The sequence below is a fragment of the Patella vulgata genome, chromosome 1, assembly GCF_932274485.2.
Source record: "Patella vulgata chromosome 1, xgPatVulg1.2, whole genome shotgun sequence".
Classification (NCBI taxonomy): Eukaryota; Metazoa; Mollusca; class Gastropoda; family Patellidae; genus Patella; species Patella vulgata.
This window is the reverse complement of record NC_065879.2, coordinates 12,082,029-12,105,523: the sequence shown is the minus strand read 5'-3', so window position 1 is coordinate 12,105,523 and position 23,495 is coordinate 12,082,029. Positions and strand designations below refer to the sequence as shown.

The 23,495-nt window shown below is 37.4% G+C and overlaps 1 protein-coding gene across 2 annotated transcripts in view; it reads left to right on the top strand.

Annotated features, from left to right (window-relative positions):
• The first annotated feature begins 5,292 nt into the window (after positions 1 to 5,292).
• LOC126808628 (whirlin) overlaps positions 5,293 to 23,495 on the top strand; it is a 39,994-nt gene continuing 21,791 nt past the window's right edge. For both annotated transcript variants that reach the window (XM_050533516.2, XM_050533515.2), the window contains exons 1-9: positions 5,293 to 5,499; positions 8,979 to 9,960; positions 14,551 to 14,763; positions 18,100 to 18,225; positions 19,109 to 19,314; positions 20,068 to 20,107; positions 20,905 to 21,126; positions 22,029 to 22,124; positions 22,865 to 22,975. In XM_050533516.2, the coding sequence (XP_050389473.1) occupies positions 9,139 to 9,960; positions 14,551 to 14,763; positions 18,100 to 18,225; positions 19,109 to 19,314; positions 20,068 to 20,107; positions 20,905 to 21,126; positions 22,029 to 22,124; positions 22,865 to 22,975 (1,836 nt within the window). In that variant the 5' untranslated portion in view covers positions 5,293 to 5,499; positions 8,979 to 9,138. The remainder of the gene's footprint in view (positions 5,500 to 8,978; positions 9,961 to 14,550; positions 14,764 to 18,099; positions 18,226 to 19,108; positions 19,315 to 20,067; positions 20,108 to 20,904; positions 21,127 to 22,028; positions 22,125 to 22,864; positions 22,976 to 23,495) is intronic.

Genomic DNA, 23,495 nt, shown 5'->3' with positions numbered 1-23,495 from the left:
AGTAACAGAAACAATAGTTTAACTTTAACCAGTGGCGGCTGCCAGGCAGGATACGCCCATACATTTTCCAAGAGATGGATAGAGAACAAGCTAAAAACAAACGCAATTTTTTGTACACTCAGGGGCAATAATGCAGAAAGTTATGGCCTGAAATGTACAAATATCAAAAGAGACTGAGATCTTTGGGATATAAAGATATGTTTTAAGTTTCATCAAATAGGATAAAAATTGTGACCTCTAGAGGGTCCACATACTTCTACACAATTTGCATACAAAGAGCGGCCATTTTGTCGGGCAGTTTCATTTCGATTTTTCCGAAATTCGAATTCAACCTTCATTATGGCGGAATGGTGATGTATTTAAACGGTTTTTAAAATCGGAAAAAAAAATGTGACCTCTAGAGAATCCACAAGCTAAATTAATGCGATTTTTCGAACAATCAGGGGCTATAATCCAGGAAGTTATAAGTTTGGGTATCCGCAATTATCAAAAGGAACCAAGATCTTAGTGTGTAATGGTGATATATTCACACGTTTTTTTTTTAATCGGATAAAAATTGTGACCTCTTTCAGGGACCACAAGCTAAAAACGTGATTTTTTGTTCAATCAAGGGCCATAATTCAGGAAGTTACGATCCGATATGCTCAAATATCGAAAGGAACCAATATCTTTGGGTTATAAACATGTCCGCAACCTTTTAACCAGATGTTTACACTATTTGCGTACGAGGGGCGTCCATTTTTGCCCGATTTTCACGAAATTGGAACTCAACAAACATTACGGTGTAACGGTGATATATTATCTGGACGTTTTTTTTTTAAATTGGATAAAAAATTGTGATCTCTAGAGGGACCACAAGCTAAAAACGCAATTTTTCATACAGCCAGGGGCCATAATTCAGGAAGTTACGATCCTATATGCGAGAATATTGAAATAAAGAACCGAGATCTTTGGGTTATAAACTTGCATTTCAAGTTTCATCAAAATCAGTCAAAATTGTGGCCTCTAGAGGATCCACAACTTTGATATACAAGATGTTTACACTTATTTGCGTATGAGGGGCAGCCATTTTGTCCGGCAGTTTTGGTCCGATTTTCATGAAATTCAAATTCAGACAAAATTACGGTGTAACGATGATATATTCGAACGTTTTTTTTTAAATCCGATAATAATTGTGACTTTAGAGGGACCACAAGCTAAAAACGTGATTTTACGTACAATCAGGGCGCATAATTCAAGAAGTTACGTTTCTATATGTACGAAAATGAACAGGAACAAAGATATTTGGGTTATAAACATGCATTCCAAGTTTCATCAAAATCAGATGAAAATTGTGACCTCCAGATTGTCCACAACCCTGATACACAATATTTTGACACTATTTGCGATCGAGGGGCGGCCATTTTGTCCGTCAGTTTCGGTCCGATTTTTATTAAATTCGAATTTAACAATCCTTAGGGTGTAATGGTGATATATTCAAACGCTTTTTTTTAAATCGGATAAAAATTGTGATCTCTATAGGGCCCACAAGCTAAAAACGCGATTTTTCGTACAATCAGGGGTCATAATTCAGGAAGTTATAGTCTCCGATATGCGCGAACATCGAAAGGAACAGAGATCTGTGGGTTATAAACATACACGTCAAGTTTTAAAAAAATCGGATAAAAATTGCGACCTTTACAGTGTTCACAAGCTAAAAACGTGATTTTTCGTACAATCAGGGGCAATAATCCACGAAGTTACAGTTCGATACCTGCCAATATCGACAGGAACCGAGATCTTAGGGTGATAAACCTATATTTCAAGTTTCATTGAAATCGGATAAAAATTGCGACTGGTAGAGTGTTCACAAACAATTTTGGACGGACGGACGGACGGACAGGGGCGACGACAATATACGTCCACATGGACCCCTAAATATATAATAAAATATGTCTATTAATATGAAAAGTGGCACTAAATAATGTAATAAAACCCAATAAATAATTTATTGTAGCCATGGCAGAGACGCCCCGAGACTTATCGGGATCGTACAAATTTATTCTATACAGAGATTCCCTGAGACTGATCATACAAATTATGCCGCAAGGCTGCGTGGCCTTCCAGTAGTGCATGTAGAGCATGATAAGAGTTATGAGCCGACAAAATATGAAAATTTGAGCTCTCAGAATTGACATCTTGTCGAGATACAGCTACGGTTTCTGAGAAAAAAAACCCTGCTAGCTTAGGCAACAAAGAATATTAAGTAGACATAAATACCCGGTCACTGCAGTCCAAAACCCAAATCAACAGCGAATTACAAGATATCCCAAAAGCCCCACCCCACCCCCCAGTTCCGTAAAAAAAATTTTTTTAAATTATCTTTTTTTCGGGGAATTTCTTGCTACCCCCCTTCCGCCACCCCTAATAAGGCAGGAATTTGTCGTGCATTTTTCAAGAATTTATTTCTACCTCTACCCCCACCCCCATAAGGATGGAATTTGACGACATGCTTATTAAAAATTAAGAGACACCTACCTAACAGACAGCAGTTTCACAATACTTTAACAAATCAATAGTAAAATTAAATTCCTTGAAAGAGAGAGAGAGAGGGGGGGGGGGAGGGAGGGAGGTAGGTAGGTCATTTTGGGACTAACATCTGGTTAATTTTATTTCAATAATTTGGTTGTGCGTAAGGATCTTTAGCAGTGGTATGTAGCAGAAGGACCTCGAGAAAATCCATGAGGTTGGACAGGCGTCCCTACTGGGGGAGTCGACACCACGCCACTTGACTCAATGATAGACCTTATGATTTCACGCACACGCGTTAAACCACTCGACCATCCAACCCCCCAAAATTCTTTCGATTTTCTTTGCATAATCAGTATTGATGTATTATAAGCCTTAATCAGCAGCATTTATAGAACCACACAAGTTTTATTTCAGGCCTTCGGATCGTGCATTCGTGGGCTATTTTCGTTTTATCTCTCGATACTAGATCGTTCGAGATTATAGCCACTAGACTGATATGGTGCAGTCGCATGGGTACGTGCGAACTTATTTCCGTACACACGTACCTGCAAATGAACTTATTAAATTCAGATTCTCTAAACCAGTGATTCTCAACCAGTGTGCCGCGAGATCTTGATAAATGTGCTGCGAAATTTTGAACGGCACACTAAGAAAATGTGAAAAACACGTGATCCCAAATGAGTATTCACTGGTGTCTACTGATAAGTTCCTAGCTGTGTTTTTCTTTATTTAATTCATGTCATTCTATCTGTCTATGACTAGTCTCTGTCTACGTTTATATGCCGTCTGACTTACCATGTTTTTATTTTGCAAAATTTAGCCAGGTGTGCTGTTATTTTTTCATGTGTTCCAAGGTGTGCCGCTGGCAAAAAAAAGGTTGAGAACCACTGCTCTAAACCAAGGAAAAGTGTCCTGGCAAGCAACAGTATCTCTCAGATGGGACGAAAAACCAAGGTCTCGTGCACATGCAATTTAGTGTGCACATAAAATAAACTTTGACGCGGCAATTCGATCCACATAAATGGCACCTGCTCGTCTCCATGAGAACAGTAAGACGTTAAACCCAATTTCATTTCATTTCAAACCCATTTCATTTCACGTAACAAAAGAATTTACGAATATGGCCTATTGATTATACATTATCTGATAATTGCGATAACTTTTGTGGTTCTCAACCCTTTTTTGCCAACGGCGCACCTTGGAACACATGAAAAAATAGCGGCACACCTGGGTAAATATATAACATTATGAAAAATATTTGAATTTTGCAAAATAAAAATATGGCATACAACCGTCAGAATAGTCATAGACACATAGAATGACTCAAACTAAATAAAGAAAAACACAGCTATGAACTTACTTTTACTGCAGTCTTTCGAGTTTGTGAGAATTTTTTTAAGTGTGTCGTTCAAAATTCGGCGGCACACTTTGGAAGATCTTACGCCACACTGGTCGAGAATCACTGCGCTAACCGATATATGGCGATAACAAGATTGTATTTCCTATTTCAGATATCTCCTCTGAGTATGTGTTTTTGTTTGTTTCTTGGGGCTTTTTTTGGTGGGGGATGGGGAAGGGGGGTATTCAGTGCGCTTCACCTTTTTTTGTGGTCACTTACACCAAATAAAACAATGTGCTGACAATCAGTGCCGGACTGGGCCAACCTGTCCACCTGTCCGTGACAGGTGGGCCTAAGCTCATTAAAAAAAAGTGGGACTAAGCCTATAAAGAAAAAGGAAAAACGAGAAAGAAAATAGAAAGAAAGGAGAGGGGAGGAAAGAAAAGAAAGAAGGAAGGAGAGGACAGGAGACAGGACAGGAGAAAGAAAAGATAGGAAATAAATGACAAACAACACAAAAAAAGAAGTGTACTAGAATTCTCAAATTCATCTAGGTCTCTCTTAGGTTCTTAGGTCATTCTGTTATCTAATTGTATCAGGAAATCAAACATTTGCCTTCTTCTGCTTTGGTCTGAAATGCTTGGAAAATGGGTTTGCGGTTGTCAATTTTCAAAATTTTCCTGTGGGGAGACACCCCCCCCCCCACCTCGGATCGTTTTATCTGTCTGGAAGATCTCGAGTTGTTAATTATATAACAGGCGTTCTACTTGTTGTGAGGAATTAGCCAATGGAACGGTCTGTTACGGCGAGTTCTTGGCCCTTTTATGCACGGCACGCTGATTGATTAATCAATGTCTGACGTCATAGATCAAAAGCCGCTCGTTTGGCCCCTGACGTGAACTCCCACTATAACTTGTCAGATCTTCATGTAGTGTAGACCATCGAAAGTATATAAAAAAAACGAAATATAGATCTGTATTTTCATCAGATTGGGTTATTTGTGATCAAACTATTTTCTTTCATGTAATGGAGACAACCACGTGCCCGGCCCAATTAATACGCGGGGAACACTAGCGTATAGAATGGTGGTCTGCAGAATACAGCAGAATACCTATTATAGACTGTATAGGTAACTACAAAACTGCCCCCACCCCCTTCCCCGCACACCCGTGGTGCCATAGGCACGTTTTAATTTTTCTTATTCCAGAACTGGCCATTTGTCTCAAAACTATTTTCTTACAAATTATGGAAAGACGTCCACGTGTCCAGGAGCCAAGGAAAACGCGGGAAAACCTAGCTTAAAGAATGGCGGTCTATACACTGTAAGTATATGATTACAGAAAGGATTGCATGTGTAAAATCAATATAAAGTTATTCTGACTTCATACAATATGTATCAGATGGTCTATACCTAGAACAACGACTGGTGTGCTTTAGAACTGTATAATTTATCGATATAGGTGGCTTTTGTCGAGTTGTTTATTAATTAGGACATCTGCCTGGATTTAGCACTTTAGCCATAGGCTAGGCTAGTTTTAAACAGCATCTCTAATAATTTATCAAGGTTTTTTTTTTCTTATTTGATATGATAAGTTATTCTAGTATTTGATAGAACAGCGTGGTTTAATATCAGCATGCTCATTTGTTAGGTAAGTTACTTTAAAACTTCTATCAACTCTACTGCCTACAAGTAACTGACAAGTGGCATTATTACATCCGGAGGATATGATTTGTATTTGGAAGGGAGTCCAAGTTGAACAAATTAGGGAAGTTTTTAGTTGTTGTTGATTGTCTGCACAGATATTAGGCAAGCCAAAACTAACAGGAGAGGAGGGGATGGGGGGGTAGGCTAGGAAGGATTCAAATTGTAATTTTTTCCATTTTTCCCATTAAGTTGAAAAAAAAAAGTAGAATTCTTTTGTTGTTGTTGATTGTCAGCAAAGATATTAGAAAGAATAATTGGGGAGGGAAATATGGGGTGAGGAGAGCTAGGATTAAAACTGTGAATATATCTTTTTTTTTTTTTTTAGAAACAATCGGTTGATTACATTACACATAATTGTAAATTTACATTTTTTTTTTTGGAGGGGGGAGATACTTTCATCACAGAAATTACTACCCTTAAACCTCCCCCACCCCTTTATATGTCTGAGATAAATGATAACAATATTTTGAGATATTTTAAGATATTATGTTTTCAACATGACCTTATCAAAACAGATGCTGGATTTTTTTAGTTCACATATATGTCAGACAGGGTTGGGACCACCAACTGTGTTTATCAAGAAAAATGGATAGCAATGTAACTGATATCTTTGTGTTGTTTTTGACACAGTTATTTTTTTTAGAATCAACTCTCAAGATTTGATAGTATTTGTTACGGGCAGACCTAAGGTCGGTTGACAAGAGGTCAGGTTCTTCCCCCTTAAAAACAATTCAGGCTCCCTTTCTTATCCACCTGTGTTGAAAATAAAAGATAGTAAACTATAAACATAGGAAAATATTTAATAAAAATCTGTCCCATGATTTGATATATTTATTTGTTGTTTATTGCTTACCATGGGCGTGGGGGGTTGGATGGCTGAATGGTTAGCGTGCGCGCTGTATCATAAAGTCTGTCATTGAGTCGACTGGCGTGGTTTCGAATCCCCGGTTGTACGTGACAAGGAGTAGGGTCGCCTGTCCAACCTCGTGGGTTTTCTCCGGGTCCTCCGGTTTCCTCCCACTGCTAAAGACCCCTATGCGCAAGCGAATTATTGAAATAAAATTAAACCATATGTTAGTCCCGAAATGACCTAGTTTGTGTCGAGTGGATGTTAAGCCCCATTTCTCTCTCTCTCTCTTACCATGGGCGTGGATTTAGGGGGGACGGGTCCCCCCTTAGAATCCGAAGGGGGGGAAGAATATGGGTCTCTGTCCCCCCCGTGATTTTGATCACCAGGACAGATTTTCAGGTTTATATCCACATGAATGTCCTGTTCTGAAGGCTATCTAACCACTGCCTTGGGTCTCGCCACGCCACAGTAATTCATCTTCACGATATTATCACCACGATCGTCATCATATTACCCCTAGTTACAGCTTTCATCGAAATAGCACAGGTAAACTGTTCGTAATTATTATTTTGGTTTGGTAATGAAAGGTTCCAGGGTTCGTCCGTCCCCCCCAAAAGTTATGACAAATCCATGCCCTTGTTGCTTACCATGTCTGTGTTGTTAATGTCTTGTCCGCAGCTTTGTGTTTGTCTTCTCAGTTCTCTTTCCATGTCTGTCATTGAGTCAAGTGGCATGGTTTTGATTCCCCGCTTGTACATGACAAGGAGTAGGGCCTGGTTAGGAATACGTATAATCATTCGGATGGAACGGATAACCGAGGTCCACTGTACACATTGCCAAGCACATGAAAGAACTCTTGACAGTTGGAATTCCACATAAGAGTATAAAAAATGTTACAGATGAAAATGATTATGTGTTTTAAAAAAAATTATTGTATCCTCCCCCCCTCCCCCACCCAACCCCCAAAATAGCAAATAATTGTATCTTTTAAATGAATTAATTATAACCATAAAAAAGAAAATAATTGTGCGATTTAAAAAATTATCATAACCAAAAATCCCATAATAATTATATCTTTTAGAAAAATTATTATAACCTTATAACCATAAAAATCAAATTAATGGATAATTGAGACTATGTTTTTTATATTACCGACTTTAGTAATGATGATCGAGGCTAGGCCGAAAATTCAATTGCTAAAATCTTGGTTCAGTCAGAGTAGATCAATTTATGTGAAATTTTTAGCAAATTCCCTTTACATTATCTAGTTATTAACTATTATAGTGAGAATGGCCAGCTCTTTATCTAATCTCCCATAATGTATTTTTATTTATTATATAAAACAAATTAATGAATAAATGCTTGTACTGTACAGAAAACATAAATATAACTAAAGTTTGTATTCTATAGAAACATGTGGTGTTTATTAACAAACATGTGGTTAAGAAGTACAGGTGATAATTAATGATTCATATGGTGACTGTGATTACTAGTAATTTAATTAACTTCATACTTCACTACCTGTGTAATTATTATATCATCTGACTAATATACCAACAATTCATCTTGGTTAATTATTCCAAGATGGTGAAATTCCAAAACAGTACCTGTAATAACTGGTGTCAAGTTTTGACTTAGTTCTCTTCACTATTCCCTCTAAGTTGTGAATGTGTAGTATGAACCCTTTTTATTTGCGAAGATTGACTAATTTCACTCTTACATCTGTACAAATATCTTGCACACATAGCCTACTTTTGTCACCTGATCACATATTCATATCATGTGATTTTTCAGACTGACTGCAAAATATTGGTGAATGCTAATTTGTAGGCCACTTGGGAAGGTTCGGGAATTTCTGGAGTCCACAATGGCCACTTTATATAAATGAGCATTTTGGGGATACTAACCCTAACCCTTTTAAGAGGGGTAAAAAATAATATTAGATCCCAGTTCAGTCTTCTGAAACGTGTTAGGGTTAGTATTCTCCAAAATACCGGAAATTCCTGAGCCTTCCCAACTGGCCTGCAGTTAGCAGCTCCCCTATATATTAGAGGAAACATTCCCTGTTTGATGGGTGGGGGGTTGGATGGCCGAATAGTTAGCACGTGCACGCTGTATCATAAGGTCTGTCATTGTGTCAACTGGCGTGGTTTCGAATCCCCGGTTGTACTTGACAAGGAGTAGGGTCGCCTGTCCAACCTCGTGGGTTTTCTCCGGGTCCTCTGGTTTCCTCCCACTGCTAAAGAAAGACCCCTACGCGCAAACAAGTTATTGAAATAAAATTAAACCTTATGTTAGTCCCGAAATGACCTAGATTGTGTCCCGTGGACAGTAAACCTCCCTCTCTCTCTCTCTCTCTCTCTCTCTCTCTCTCTCTGTTTGTTTGATGGCTTGGTTTATTGTGTATTGTACATCCAGTATATTTAATTCACTGCTTCAACCCCATTTCATTTCTAGCCATTTTAATATGTACAGTTCTATTGTTGTAGCTGTCATCTGTTTGTAGATTTACTAGAACTAAGTCAATCAATTATCGAACATATTTTCAATATTTATTTATTTTATTTTCCCAGGTGTTCTGATACTAAAATTATGAGGTCATTTCAAGAGAACAAAAGGTCAGTTTATCGCTCTGCAGCAGAATACAATCAATTGTAATAGGCTACATCTTAGTCACCATTGAATAAGTAAGACGTCTGGTCACAGCTGCCGCTGGTGGTGATAAATGCAAATATGAGTGGTGCGTTGTTTAAAAACAAGACTTCCAAGATGCTGTCCAATAAAATGCAACTGGGTGAGTTACAGCCCAGACACAGGACTCTTTCTCTCAACGTACGACGTCTGCAGGAAGCACTTTCTGTTTATCTGGATGACGAGGAGACTTCGGGTTTTATAGACGCTTTACATACTTATGATTCGGAACGAGATGTTTTTGAATTTGTGAACAGTCTGAAAAAGATACTTAATAGTCCGACAAAAAGACAGTTATTTCCCCTGGTGAAACGTGTCATACCGCGAAAAGACATTGATTCATTTGAACTGTTGACGAAGGGCGGAAAATCTTACGGAACTGCCCCACGGGTTAATTTATATAAGACGCATACTTTGGATAAGGTTCCCGATTTACATGCTGAGGATCAATTTCACACTCTTCGTACAGATACAACTTTTGGTCGTCGTCACAGAAAAAGGAGACCAGAGTTAAACGTAGCTAATTACGGGCCAAACGGTACAATTCGCAGTCAAAGAAAACAGCGTTCAAAATCATCGAGTCGTGACAGTCGATCATACACTCTGACCAATGGTTATTCCATCCCTCCGTCCACGATAGGCGATTCAGGAGAAGTGTTTAAGTTATATCTACGTCCCTCGATGAATCCTGAGGAAAGTTTTGGATTTAGTATCCGTGGAGGTACCGAGTATGGATTAGGTGTGTATGTGTCATCAGTTGATCCAGGAGGTGTTGGTGAGCTTCAAGGACTCCAGCCTGGAGATTTAATCGTAGAAGCCAATGATATTTCATTTAAGAAGATTTCTCATATTGAAGCTGCAAAGGTAAGATACTGGATGTATTTCCCCTGATTGTATGTGACAAGGAGTAAGATCGCCTGTCCAACCTCATGGGTTTTCTCCGGGTCATCCAGTCTCCCCTCTGCTAAAGACCACTACGCACAAGCTAATTATCGAAATAAAATTGAAACCATGTTAGTCCCCAAATTACCTAGTTTGTGTTGAGTGGACATTAAACCCCAGTGTTATGTCTACAGTGTGTTGTAGATCCATACAGATATAATGACAAAAGCATGTATCTAAATATCTGCTTTAAGTGCAGATTTAAAAGAATTAAAAATTTCCATGGGCCTCAAGTCGACAGGCAACCTATTCTATAAAATAGGTGCATAGACATTAAAAGGATGGTCACCATCATCTTCAATAAAAGACTTGATCTCGCTTTAACTACGTACATCTTATCCGTACCCTGCATATTTCGGCACTAATTTCGATTGGGTATTCACCCAGCTTGAGAGCCTATCAGATTCCACAATCGTCGCGAATACCAATCCACCATGGCTCCTTTATATTAAGGGACCCAGAATCCCTTGCAAACAACAATTGCAGGTTAAAAATAGTTCAAGCTGATTAAGTGTTTACAAAGAACTGATGAATTGTAAATTTGTTAACATTCGGCATTCACATAAACAAGCCAGCATCACCTACATGTGTTGGGGAAGATTTTTTGATGGGCCTCTTTTTAATCCAGTTGTATCCAAGTCAGGCGATTATCTGTTGTTGATATTTTAGCTTTGTTTTCATAATTAAATATTAAAATAGTCAGTTTAGTATAGATTAGGCCATGAAATATTTAATATTATCCAAAGAAATGAAATGAAATGGGGTTTTACGTCCAACTGTTCTGCTCCTAAACTGGGCTAATGAAGACGGGCATACGCCATACAGTGTGCTATGAGGGAAATTTTGCACGAGCAGTGGCACTATCGCCTACTCTTATATCGAATTCCAACTACCAAGGGATCTTTTACGTGCATTCCAATGTATACACGGGACCTCAGTTTTTCGCCCCATTCGAAGGACTAGACAGCTGTCCTTGTCAGCCCTCCGTCCTGCATCACTGACAAGGGGGAACCATTATCCAAAGAAAAGCCATGATCACAAATCTGCTATTTCAACTTAAAGATACATTATGGGAGATTAGATAAAGAGCTGGCAGTTCTCACTATAATAGTTAAAAAATAGATAATGTAAAAGCAATCTGCTGAAAATTTCAGTCAAATTGATCCCCTATGAACTGAGAATTAAGCAATTGAAATTTCGGCCTAGCCTCGATCATCATTACTAAAGTCTGTACGATAAAAAACAAAGTCTTGATCATCCAATTCATGATTAAATTATGAATGGATGTCGAGCAGCAAATGGGATCATAATCCAGTAAATATTGCAGGCTAGCGATGCTATCGAGAGTTGATTATGGTCTGGATAAGTTAATTAATGTCTAATTAATAATTTAGATAACATTTCAGGCCTAAAGAAAGACCTGCAATTGCCAGATTTAGCTCTTGCATAATAAATGTTTAAGTGACATGGGCGTAAGGCAGTGCTTTCTCAACCTTTTGTTTTGCCAACAGCACACCTTGGAACACATGAAAAACTTGCGGCACACCTGGCTAAATTTATATGAAAAATATTTGAATTTTGCAAAATAAAAACATGGTAAGTCAGACGGAATACAACCGTAGACAGAGACTAGTCATAGACACATAGAATGACTCAAACTAAATAAAGAAAAGCACAGCTTTGAAATTATCATTAGACACCAGTAAATACTCAATTGGGATCACATGGTTTTTCACATTTCCTTAGTGGGCCATTCAAAATTTCGTGGCACACTTAGGAAGATCTGTTAGAGAATCATTGGCGTTAAAGGAATAATAGTTGTTTGGGAGAATGTTTAGCGGTGGACACACTAGCCGAATGATTCGGCCAAACTACTGCCGAATGAGTGGACACACTAGGTTAATCTTACGCCCGATTCACCTGTACATGGCAGTGACCATGTCTTCAAACAATCACATGACTTCTCAATATGAGTGGTGATTGGCTAATGAATTTTTCAATCAGGCGAATGCTTCGGCGAGGTGGACAAACTAGACGAATATAATTCTATTCGGCCAAATGTATCAAACATGTTTGATTCAAACGAATCATTCGGTCAAATAACAATGGACACACTAGGCGAATTTCAATGCCGATTGATTCAGCCAAATCTTTCAGCTAGTCAGTGTGTCCACCGCTTTTGATTGTTGGATTTTATATCATATTGGAAATCAGTTGTACATTGTGATGTATTTAACATCTTGTATTCAATTGAAATATTTACAGTGAGTATTAAAAACATCTGTTTCCTACATAAATAAATACCAAGAGATAGATTTATAAATAGATACACATGTCATAAATTCTCTTATATACAATATATTGATCTAATGTGAAACATGCTGTATGTGGGCTTGGTTTGACCATTTCATATTAGGTGTATGTAAAGATACATTAGGCTGACCTTAAAAATATCTTTGTTTCGCCTAACGCGACCGACTAACTAAAACCACCCCCGACTTAAATTATTTTATTGCACTTTTCCGCGATCTTTTTATTTTATTTTGTGTGTCAACCTGAAATATATCACAAGAGTTATTTCCCTTTACTATGGCTATGGTTTGATTCATTATTGAAACTGGTTGATCAAGACGAAAGCATCATAGGTGTCGCTTCTCAACAAAATGGTTGTAGACGAAAGCACGTCCATTCCCACGAAATGATTCTGCCTCTATTTTTCTCGAAAACGGATATTGAATATCCGTTTTCGAGAAAAATGAAGGCACAACCCGCACGATCGTTAAAAAACATGTTGAGGGAGTTTCAAACGTCAGTTTCTGGCAATTCGTGTGTGAGTCATGCATCACGAAAAATCCCGATGTCATTGATTTGTTTGACAATAAAAGAAGACGAATGTTTGCACCCGGAAAATTATCAAGCTGTCAAATTAGCTCTTAAAAAAAAATCTGAAAAAAACCCCGACCTACCGACCATTCTCCTCGATTGTGGGTCGGGTTTGGTGAAACAAAGATATTTTCAAGGTCAGCCTTATGGGAGATTAGATGAGAGTTAAATAGTTAAAAATTAGATACTGTAAAGGGAATTTGCTGAAAATTTCAGTCAAATTGATCCACTCTGAACCAAGATTTTAGTGATTGAATTTTCGGCCTAGCCTCGATCATCATTACTGAAGTTGGTAGAATAAAAAACATAGTCTCGATTATCCATTTCATGATTAAATCATGAATGGAAGTCGAACAACAAATCGGAAAATCCAATAAACAGCAAATCCAATAAACATCGCAGGCTAGCGATGACATCGAGAGTTGATTATGGTCTGGATAAGTTAATTAATGTCTAATTAATAATTTAGATAAATTTCAGGCCTAAAGAAAGACCTGCAGTAGGCAGATTTAGCTCTTGCATAATATATGTTTAAAGGGCATATGGCTCAGTCTTATTTCTATAATTCACTTACGCATAGGGATCTTTTAGCAGTGGGAGGAAACTGTAAGACATGGAGAAAACCCATGAGGTTGGACAGGTGACCCTACTCCTTGTCATGTACAACCGGGAAATCGAATGTAGTTAGTGGTTTTATTATTGATGAGGAAGGGTCGGGTGGTTCAAGTGGTTTAATGCATGCGCATGAATTCATGAGGTCTGTCATTGAGTTAAGTGGCATGGTTTTGATTCCCCGCTTGTACGTGATAAGGAGTAGTTTTGCCTGTCCAACCTTGTGGGTTTTCTCCTGGTCCTCGGGTTTCCTCCCACTGCTAAAGACCCCTACACGCAAGTGGATGATTGAAATAAAATTGAACCATATGTTAAACCTGAAATGAACTAGTCTGTGTCGAGTAGACGTTAAACGCCATTTCTCTCGTTATATTATTGACAAGAAAAACACAGACATCCAGAGTGAATAAATGCAGATATAATTTTCGATTATTTTTTTGTCAATGTCCATAATGATCTCCTTTTGAAGTGGAGTCTTATGTCTTTATACCATAATTTACATTTACCTGCTATATTGTCAGAAGTAAAGACACTTTGGCTGACATAAGCTTTGTTAGAAATGGTTCCACTACTGATGTCGTCCGTCTTGCTCCAGCCACAGTAGTGGACCGTCCTAAGGCCTTCATTTGAGCAAGTTTTGTAGTCAATTGACTAAAAAAAGTTAATGGCCTATAACTCCCTTAATTTCCAATAACACTGACCCCAAACTGTATTGTACATACAGTGTCGTGTCACTCGAAAAACTGTTCAGTAAGATAAGATTATGATTTCAGTGTTCCACTCTTCACTATTTGTAACATATTTAATTATTTCCATGCAAACTGTGAAGATATGTGTTGAAATTTTGCAGTTGAACCTAATTTTACTTGCTCAAAGCTTCAAATAGTGTATCAATTGCAGCCATAGATAAGAATTATCACGGCTAAAAATTGCAGCTAAGGCATTGTCTCTAGTTGTGTGGCTGGGACAATAAACAAGCACCTGAAAATAATTATGAATGTAAAATATTTTTTGCAGATAATTAAGGCAGCAAGAAAGTTAGAGTTGACGTTATGTCGAATCGGAAAAATCCCAGGTACACATGTAGTTCATCAGACGTACAGGTGGATAGATCCCAAGGGGAGGCCAGTCTCCCCTCCTCCAGAACTAGAACAACTTCATCCAACAGAACCCCTGGAACACAGAAATAGATCTGGATTATCGTTACTGAAAGCTAGTGATGAACGTAAGGTAAGGAATGTGGCTAATTAATATTTAATTAATAACTTTAATGACTTTATTGCATGAAAATTCTGTCAGTTCACTACCATACTATATAGCAGGGAGGGTTGGGGGAAGGCCGAGTGGTCTAAAGTTGTGCACTTTAGATCATAAAGTCTGTCATTTGTCATCGAGTCATGTGGCATGATTTCGATCCCAAGCTTGTATGTAACAAGGAGTAGTGTAGCCTGCCCAATCTCATAGGTTTTCTCTGGGTTCTCCAGGTTTCATCGGTTCATCCTACTGTTAAAGACCTCTACATTTGTACATGCAAGCAAATTATTGAAATAAAATTGTACCATATGTTATACCCAAAATAACCTAGTTTGTGTCGAGTTGACGCTAAACCCCATTACTCTCTCTCACTATACTTGTGGGTTTTATCTGGATCCTCAAGATTCCACCCACTGATAGAGATCCATACGCACACATGAATTATTGAAATAAAATTGAATCATATGTTAGTCCCAAAATGACCTAGTTTGCGTTGAGTGGACGCTAAACCTCATTTATCTCTCACCATACTATTTTTACACAATCTGATTAAAACACAGATCCTATTTCATTTCGTTTTTATAGTTCAAAATTTTGTTTTACTTGTCTTTAGTACACTAGGATCTGGAAGAGTTGTTATCATTGATGTGTTCTGAATGATGTGAGCGGTTAGCCAATGAAATAGTCTGTTATGGCGAGCTTTAGGTGTGTTTTGCACGGAACTGTGGGTAATCCACTAGTAACATCAATGATGATTGGATAATCAAATGTCTGATGTCATAGGGTCAAAAGCTGCTCGTATTACCTCTGACACGACCCATCGCTACAACTGGTCAGATCTTCATGTAGTGTAGGCCATCGAAAGTATAAAAAAACGAAACGAAATATAGATCTGTATTTTAATCAGATTGTTATTTACACTGATAATTTAAGACAATACTGACAGCGTCCCATTTTGTGCCTGACAGAGCCAAAGTGTCTATGAAAATATTTTAAAACATACCATCCACACCTTTAGGAACACTTTTATTTAGTATATTCATAAATCAAAATCAGAACAATATATATAAGACAATCACCTACACAACACATGCATTCTCTAGTTTCCTCCCACATCTGAAAACCTATAAGCCAATGATTTGAAATAAAATTGTACCATATGTTAGTCCCGAAAAACCTAGTTATATAGACTAAAAATAACCTCTCACTTATGACAAGGTTTGTAAAGGATGAAACAATAAACAAATCAGAAACATTGTTGATTTTAATTAAGAGATCATGAATCTGATCATATCAAATTTCTAGCCAAGAATCTACGACGAGAATTGATTGGTTTTAATTATTGATTGGTCGTCAAGCTGAATTATACTCACTGCTTTTAATAATTGATGTCTGATTTTTACGCCTTGTCTTAGCACCTATCACAGATTGTATATACGACTTAGACTTTTACAGTCATATGTTTGTGTTGATGTGTTTGACCTTAGTAGGCGTATTGAGTACGGAGGAAGAAGGAAAGGGAGTGACAGAGAGAAATGTGGTTTAATGTCCACTCGACACAAACTAGGTTATTTCGGGACTAAAACATGGTTTAATTTTATTTCAATAATTCGCTTGCACTTAGGGGTCTTTAGCAGTGGGAAGAAACCGGAGGACCCGGAGAAAACCCACGAGGTTGGACATGCGACCGTACTCCTTGTCACATACAACCGGGGATTCGAAACCACTCCAGTTGACTCACTGACAGGCTTTAAGATACAGCGCACACATGCTAACCATTTGGCCATCCAACTCCCCCAAGTGGGACTACTATATGCTACAGCCCTCTGCAAGTGTTTAGAAAGATACGGTTTTCAAAGCAAATAAGCCATTATCACAGATCATAATCTTTACAGTTACAAGTGTAACCTGCGTAGGAAGAGTGGTCAAGAGGGCTTACAGCCTAGAACAAATGTGTCCAAAGATATGTTTTTCAGTGCAAAATAAGTATTTTTATAAGCAGGTATTTTCAGCAAAAGTTTCATAGAGAGGGCCACAGTGGCTCTGAGAAAAAAAACGCTGAGATAATTGAAATAAGAGTAGTCCGAAAATTTCAGTCATAGAAAACGGCATTGCGTATGCCTAACTTTACTAGCTCACATTGTTGCAGAATAGTAAGATATTAAACCCAAATTCATTTTATTTCTCGTATGAAAGGCAATACTCGCCTATAGAAGTGGATAAAAATATTTTATGTCCTCTCAGTGATAAAAGTTTCCCTATTCTTTTGACATATTGACCGACTTGATAAGCGTTATAGCTCCTTAAGATTGTCCTTCAATAAAATTTGTTAGATATGAATTATGTAGTCCATTTTTATAGATTAAAATGAAAATAACAAGATTACGATTATTTTGAAAATGTATATGTATATATATTATTTTGAACATAACAGAAAACATTTTGGGTTAAATAAAATTGTGAAGATGGAAACCATAGAAATAGTGTTTAACATGTTTAACATCCAATTGTCAGACCTTTTTAGACCTTATAATCTAAAGCTTGTGTGTTAAACCACTCAACCACCCAACACCTCCTCACAAAATATAAAACAAAACAAAATGAACGTCCTATTGTTCTGCTCTGACTGGGCTAATGAAGACGAGCATATGCCATAAAGTGTGCTATTGGGGAAATATTTTACTGTGCATGCCAGTTTGTACTATACGCTGTCCCTTGCCTGCCCAAATCTCATGGGTTTTCTCCGGGCCCTCCAAATTTCTCCTACTGCTAAAGACCCCCATGCACAAGCGAATTATAGAAATAAAATGGAACCATATATTAGGCTTGAAATGGCCTTGTTTGTGTCGAGTGGCAGTGAACATTAAAACCTGTTTCTCTCTCTCGCTTTTATTCACAGAACTGGAAGTAATGATTTTAGTTGTAACTGACATAGTGTCTTACACTGATCAACCAGCTGACATAATGTCTTACACTGATCAACTAGCACCTAACATAATGTCTTACACTGATCAACCAGCTGACATAATGTCTTACATTGATCAACTAGCACCTAACATAATGTCTTACACTGATCAACTAGCACCTGACATAATGTCTTACACTAATCATCTAGTACTGCTTCAAAATTTTACTCATCAGACATTTTTAGTTGGGGTTAATATTTACATTAAATAATTTAACAAACAGATTTCAGTATTGGAATGCAACCACAGTCTGGGATATCTGGATTATTCCTGCTACATGGTTATAAACGAATATTCTGATATTGATGATTTTTGATAGATATATATTATCATGTTATGTTTGTAGGTAAATGTAAAAGTGCCACGAGGAAAGAGTTTAGGGCTGATGGTGAGAGGTGGACGTGAATTTGGTCTGGGTATTTATGTTTCTGGTGTTGATCATTATTCTGTAGCAGAAATGGCCGGGCTGAAGGTGAGTTTTTCTTTATTCAAAAAGTATAACCAAAATTGTTAACTATTTAGTGGCTAAGTGGGTGACGCGTTGACTTGCTAGCCTGAAGGTTGAGTGTTCGATCCCTGCATTGTCCGTGTGGTTCCCCCTTGTCAGTGATGAAGGACGGAGAGCCTGATAAGGACAGATGTCTAGTCATTTGGATGGGATGAAAAACTGAGGTCCCATGTACACATTGGGGTTCACGTAAAAGATCCCTTGACAGTTGGAATTCGATATAAGAGTAGGTCCTAGTGCTGCTGTCCTGGCTAAAAATTTCCCTCATAGCACACTGTATGGTGTTTGCCCGTCTTCATTAGCCCAGTTCAGAGCAGAACAGTAGGACGTTAAACCCCATTTCATTGTATTTCGTTAACTATTTGAGCTCCTCAAATGGTATATCGTTTCCTGTTCAAGAATTCTAATCCATTTTTAAAAGAATCTGACCAGACCAGGTGCCAGAATTAGGTCAATAGAAGTTGTTGCAAATTGTAGGAAATAGGGTCAATAAGCTCCCAGTCACTTTAATATAACCAGACTTCTAAACAAAAATAGTTCTTGATAATGTTGGACATTTACAAAATTTAATTCACATACTGTCTTCAAGTACTGGTCATTAGTCAGGAATTTATTCAATTTTCAATCACTGTTAATGAGAAATATCTTTGATCCAGATACACAAAACTTTGCAAAGTTTCTTATTGATGTATTTGATACATTAAAACAACAAAACTTTTATAAAGGGCTATATTTTAGTTACAATGGGAATGCTTTGTGAAACTGGGGCCGTAATAAATGACAGTCTTGGTTTAATCAAACTTCTGACCCGAATGCAAATCTATTGAGATTCTGATGCATTTTTCAGGTAGGAGATCAAATTTTGGATATTAATGGTCACAGTTTTTTAGACATCAGTCATTCCAGAGCCGTGAAATTATTAAAGGTTGGTCGCCACATGGTAATAACGGTAAAAGATGTTGGTAAATTACCATTTGCTAAAACTACCATCGATAAAACACAGTGGATAGATAAAGACCAGATGCCACGATCATCTCATTCTATCAATGGAAGGTTTGTATAGATAGATCAGAATATATATAAAAACTGAGAATGTGAAATTGTAATATTTCTAGACTTAAGACTTTGTTAAACCACCAAGTTGTAGTAGTGACGTGTTGATAGTTTGGTAGCTGTATAATAAGTGACTCGATTAATATCAGTTACATCACACTAATCACGTGACCTTTATAAAACCCCTCATTTACAACAAAATGTTTAGGTACCGGTCACAATTTGTCAGGCACAATTCCGCCAGTGCTTGTTTATTTTCTGTGTTTTTATTGATATTATTAATACATGTCCAGTGCAAGTTAAAAATGCCAGGTACAATTTCAAGGCCTGCTTTAGGCCAAAGCATTTTAATAATAAGTTCTTTGTGGTCTTAATAAATGTTTAGACCAAGTCTGGAAATAAATTAAGGCTTCTGTCACAGACCGTGTCAGACACAAGCTTTTTCAGGCACAGTTCCAGCTACATCTGGGATAGATTTTTCTATTTTCTGTGTATTTTTAATACATATTCACCACAAGTTAAAAATGTCAGACAATATTTCTAGGCCTGAGTTTAGCCCAAAGCAATTTTATATTTAATTCTTCAGGGTTTGATAATTTAATGTGTTAAAAAATGATATTTGGTATGTGTTTAACCAGTTATATCACATATTGTCCTTTAAGATGGTAATTAGTTTTCACCATTCTGCACAATCTATCAGTTGAAAATATTTTTGTTTTTTTTTAATAATATGATGATTCGTCTTTGTTTTAGATTATCAGCAAGTTTATCTAATTTAGAACTGATTCCAAAGGTAATTAACTTTATATATTGTGGTTGTTGCTGGAACTAGAGATTCTGGTTTTCGAATACATGCAAGTATTACCAAAACTGCAGGATAACCCGAACCCAATAAAGTATCGTGGTTCAGAACCTGTGATTCCATACTATGGAATATAGCTAACACTAAACCTAACCCAATCAAGTAATCAAGTGTTGTGGTTTACTATCTGTGATTCCATACAATAGAGTATAGCTAAACCCAAGTCAATGATATATCATGCCATTATCAATGAGTATAGCTAACCTTAACCCCAACTCAATAATTGAAGTGAAAAATATAGTAAAAATATGATTGTGACATTCTATCATGTGACATTACTTCCCTGCGACATTTTGTCTGTGTGTTATATATTGTGACAGTGACATTTTGTTTGTGGGTGTTATATATACTATGCCATTTTGTCTGTGGGCATTATACTATAACATTTTGTCTGTGGGCATTATGCTAGGACATTTTGTTTGTGGCCATTATGCTAGGACATTTTGTTTGTGGCCATTATACTATGACATTTTGTCTGTGGGCATTATACTATAACATTTTATCTGTGGGCATTATACTTTGATATTTTGTCAGTGGGCATTATACTATAACATTTTGTCTGTGGGTGTTATATACCATGACAATTTGTCCGTGGGTGTTATATCCTATGACATTTTTTCTGTTGGCAGTATGAAAGTTTGGAGGGGTTTAATATAGGCAATGCCTGTTCCTCAATGCAAATCAGAATAAAATATTGTTTTAAAAAACTGATGTCTTTTGTTTTTCAGTCTTCTAAAAGAATAGGATTTTCTCGAGGAGCTGGATCCCAGCTGATGTTAAATTCTATGTCCAGACAACAGTGGGATATGATCGAAGAACAAGCTAGAATATTATTAAATGAACACGAACAGGCAACATTACGATATTATCTCACCGAATATCAACGTAGTAGTATTATGATTGATGGCCTCGTCTTCGCTTTGTTCGAACTTCTCAATACACAAGCTAAGGTAATTAAATAGATCAGTTGTTTGTAATTATCCTTCAAAATATGTTCATATAAGTTATATTTATAGCACTGCTTTCACGAGTTAAAAGGTTTAAACATCAAGGTTGAAGTAAACATCGTTATTGCACGGTTAAGCTCCACCCAATCTACTAGACGGAAAACAATCTGCTTATTCAACGAAAAGAACAAAGGAAGATTTCCCGTCCATGTTACAAGTATAATTAAAGGGTCTCAATTGTTTTTTGGTAGGGGTGCCCAGGTTCTGTCTTGGTTGGGAAAGTACCTTGAGATTTTCCAGCATTGGTTTTCCTTGTCAGTTGTGTAGGATGGAGGAGGTCCTGGCAAGGCACAGTGACTAGTTTTTCAAATGGGATTAAAAACATAAAAGAACCTGTGGCCTATGAAGAGTAGGCAAAAAACTTCTGTCCAGGCAAAATTTCCCTCGTTGCACCCTACATCCATTGTGTATACACATCTTCTTTAGCCCAATCGGTGTAGAAAAGTAGGGTGTAAAACCCCATTGCAGTTCAGGACTAACATATGGTTTAATTTTATTTCAATAATTCACTTAGAAGATTGTACAGGCAACTTTATTTCTTGTCATGTACATGTGGGGAGTTGAAACCATGCCACTTGACTCAATGACAGACCATATGATCTAACCCGCACATGTTAAACCACTCGTCCTCTCAACCGCTGCCACCCACCCAACCCCACCGATTGGCAAGTGACCCCAGTAATCAATAATAAACCATTAGATATTTGATATTTATAAATGTTTGTTATTATAGTTTATACTAGTAATCAATAATAAAGTATTAGATATTAGATATTTATAAATGTTTGTTACTATAGTTAATCAATAATAAATCATTAGATATTTATAAATGTTTGTTATTATAGTTAACACTGGTTGGTGAAATCCGTCCTTTATTAAATCCCAGAGATTTGGATCAATTTGATCATCTTGTTCTTCAAAAAGAGGCTGAAGTTCATGGGGTAGGTTTATATTTTTATTATTATAAAATCCTTTATATAGCACATCCATCGTACGTATTATTCCAGACAAGTAGAGAATGATCACCAGAGGAACTCAAGGTGGAATTGAACTCAAGGTGGAATTGAACTCAAGGTGGAATTGACATGATCTTTAAATGCATTATTATTATTACTGAAAGGGAATTGTATAGGTTAACATAATGAGTTATCTCCCTTTAGTCTTCAGACTTTTAATAAATGAAGAGCCCTGGGGAAGAACGATCTAAATCACTTTTTAAACGAACCCCAGTTAATGGCACCATCTAGTAGCAAATTGTATAAGCTTTCAGTGGAACAATCAATTTTGGGGTAAAACGATCGGAGTCACATCGAACCAAGGCCCTTCTGAAATGGCCTCCCGGACAAATACAAATCCATCGTATTTATTTGACCTTAATTTGGCTGAAAAGTGGAAGTCAGTTGTTGTACTGGTAATTATGATTCATATTAAACATTATTTCGAAGTTGTAATTAAACCTGCTCGTTGTTCTGTTCGTGTCAAGCATTCTCGTCCAAAAGTCTGTTTTGCCTTTTATGCGAAAAGACAAAAATGTGATTTAGATCTTTCTTCTCCTGGACTCTTCAAATGGATAGGTAAACATAACGAGTTAGTTCCCTTTAGTCTTCATACTTTTAATAAATGGATGTTTACTGGTGTAAAACTTGTACCATGTTAATGTATTTTTTTTGGTTGTTTACAGTTAGGAAGACAATCATCTCTGGTTCCTGATTCATTTTCTCTCATGTCTTATGATAGTACAGATCTACACCTTGAACAACAAAATAAAAGAACTTTATTCTCTTCTGCCATGGTAAGATTCTAACGACGGACGTTTTGGTCATAAAATGAAATGAAATGAAATGGGGTTTAACGTCCTACTGTTCTGCTCCTTACCTGGGCTAATGAAGACGGGCATACGCCATACAGTGTGCTATGAGGGAAATTTGCCCGGGCAGCGACGCTACAGCCTACTCTTATATCGAATTCCAACTGCCAAGGGATCTTTTACGTGCACGGCAATGTGTACACGGGACCTCGGTTTTTTGTCTCATCCGAACGACTAGACAGCTGTCCTTGTCAGACCCTCCGTCCTGCATCACTGAGAAGGGGAAACCACGCTGGAAAATCTGGATGAATTTTCTCGGCCAATGCAGCGATCGAACACCCGACCTCCAGGCTAGTGAGCCAGCGTCTTACCCACTTAGCCATGTGATCCCCTTTTGGTCATAAAGATGTTAGGATTAAAAGACTGTGTGACAGAAACAACCTATTTCCTAATCTCACATATGCTCAATTGTATCAATTTGTGGCGGAGTTGCGGTGACTTCATG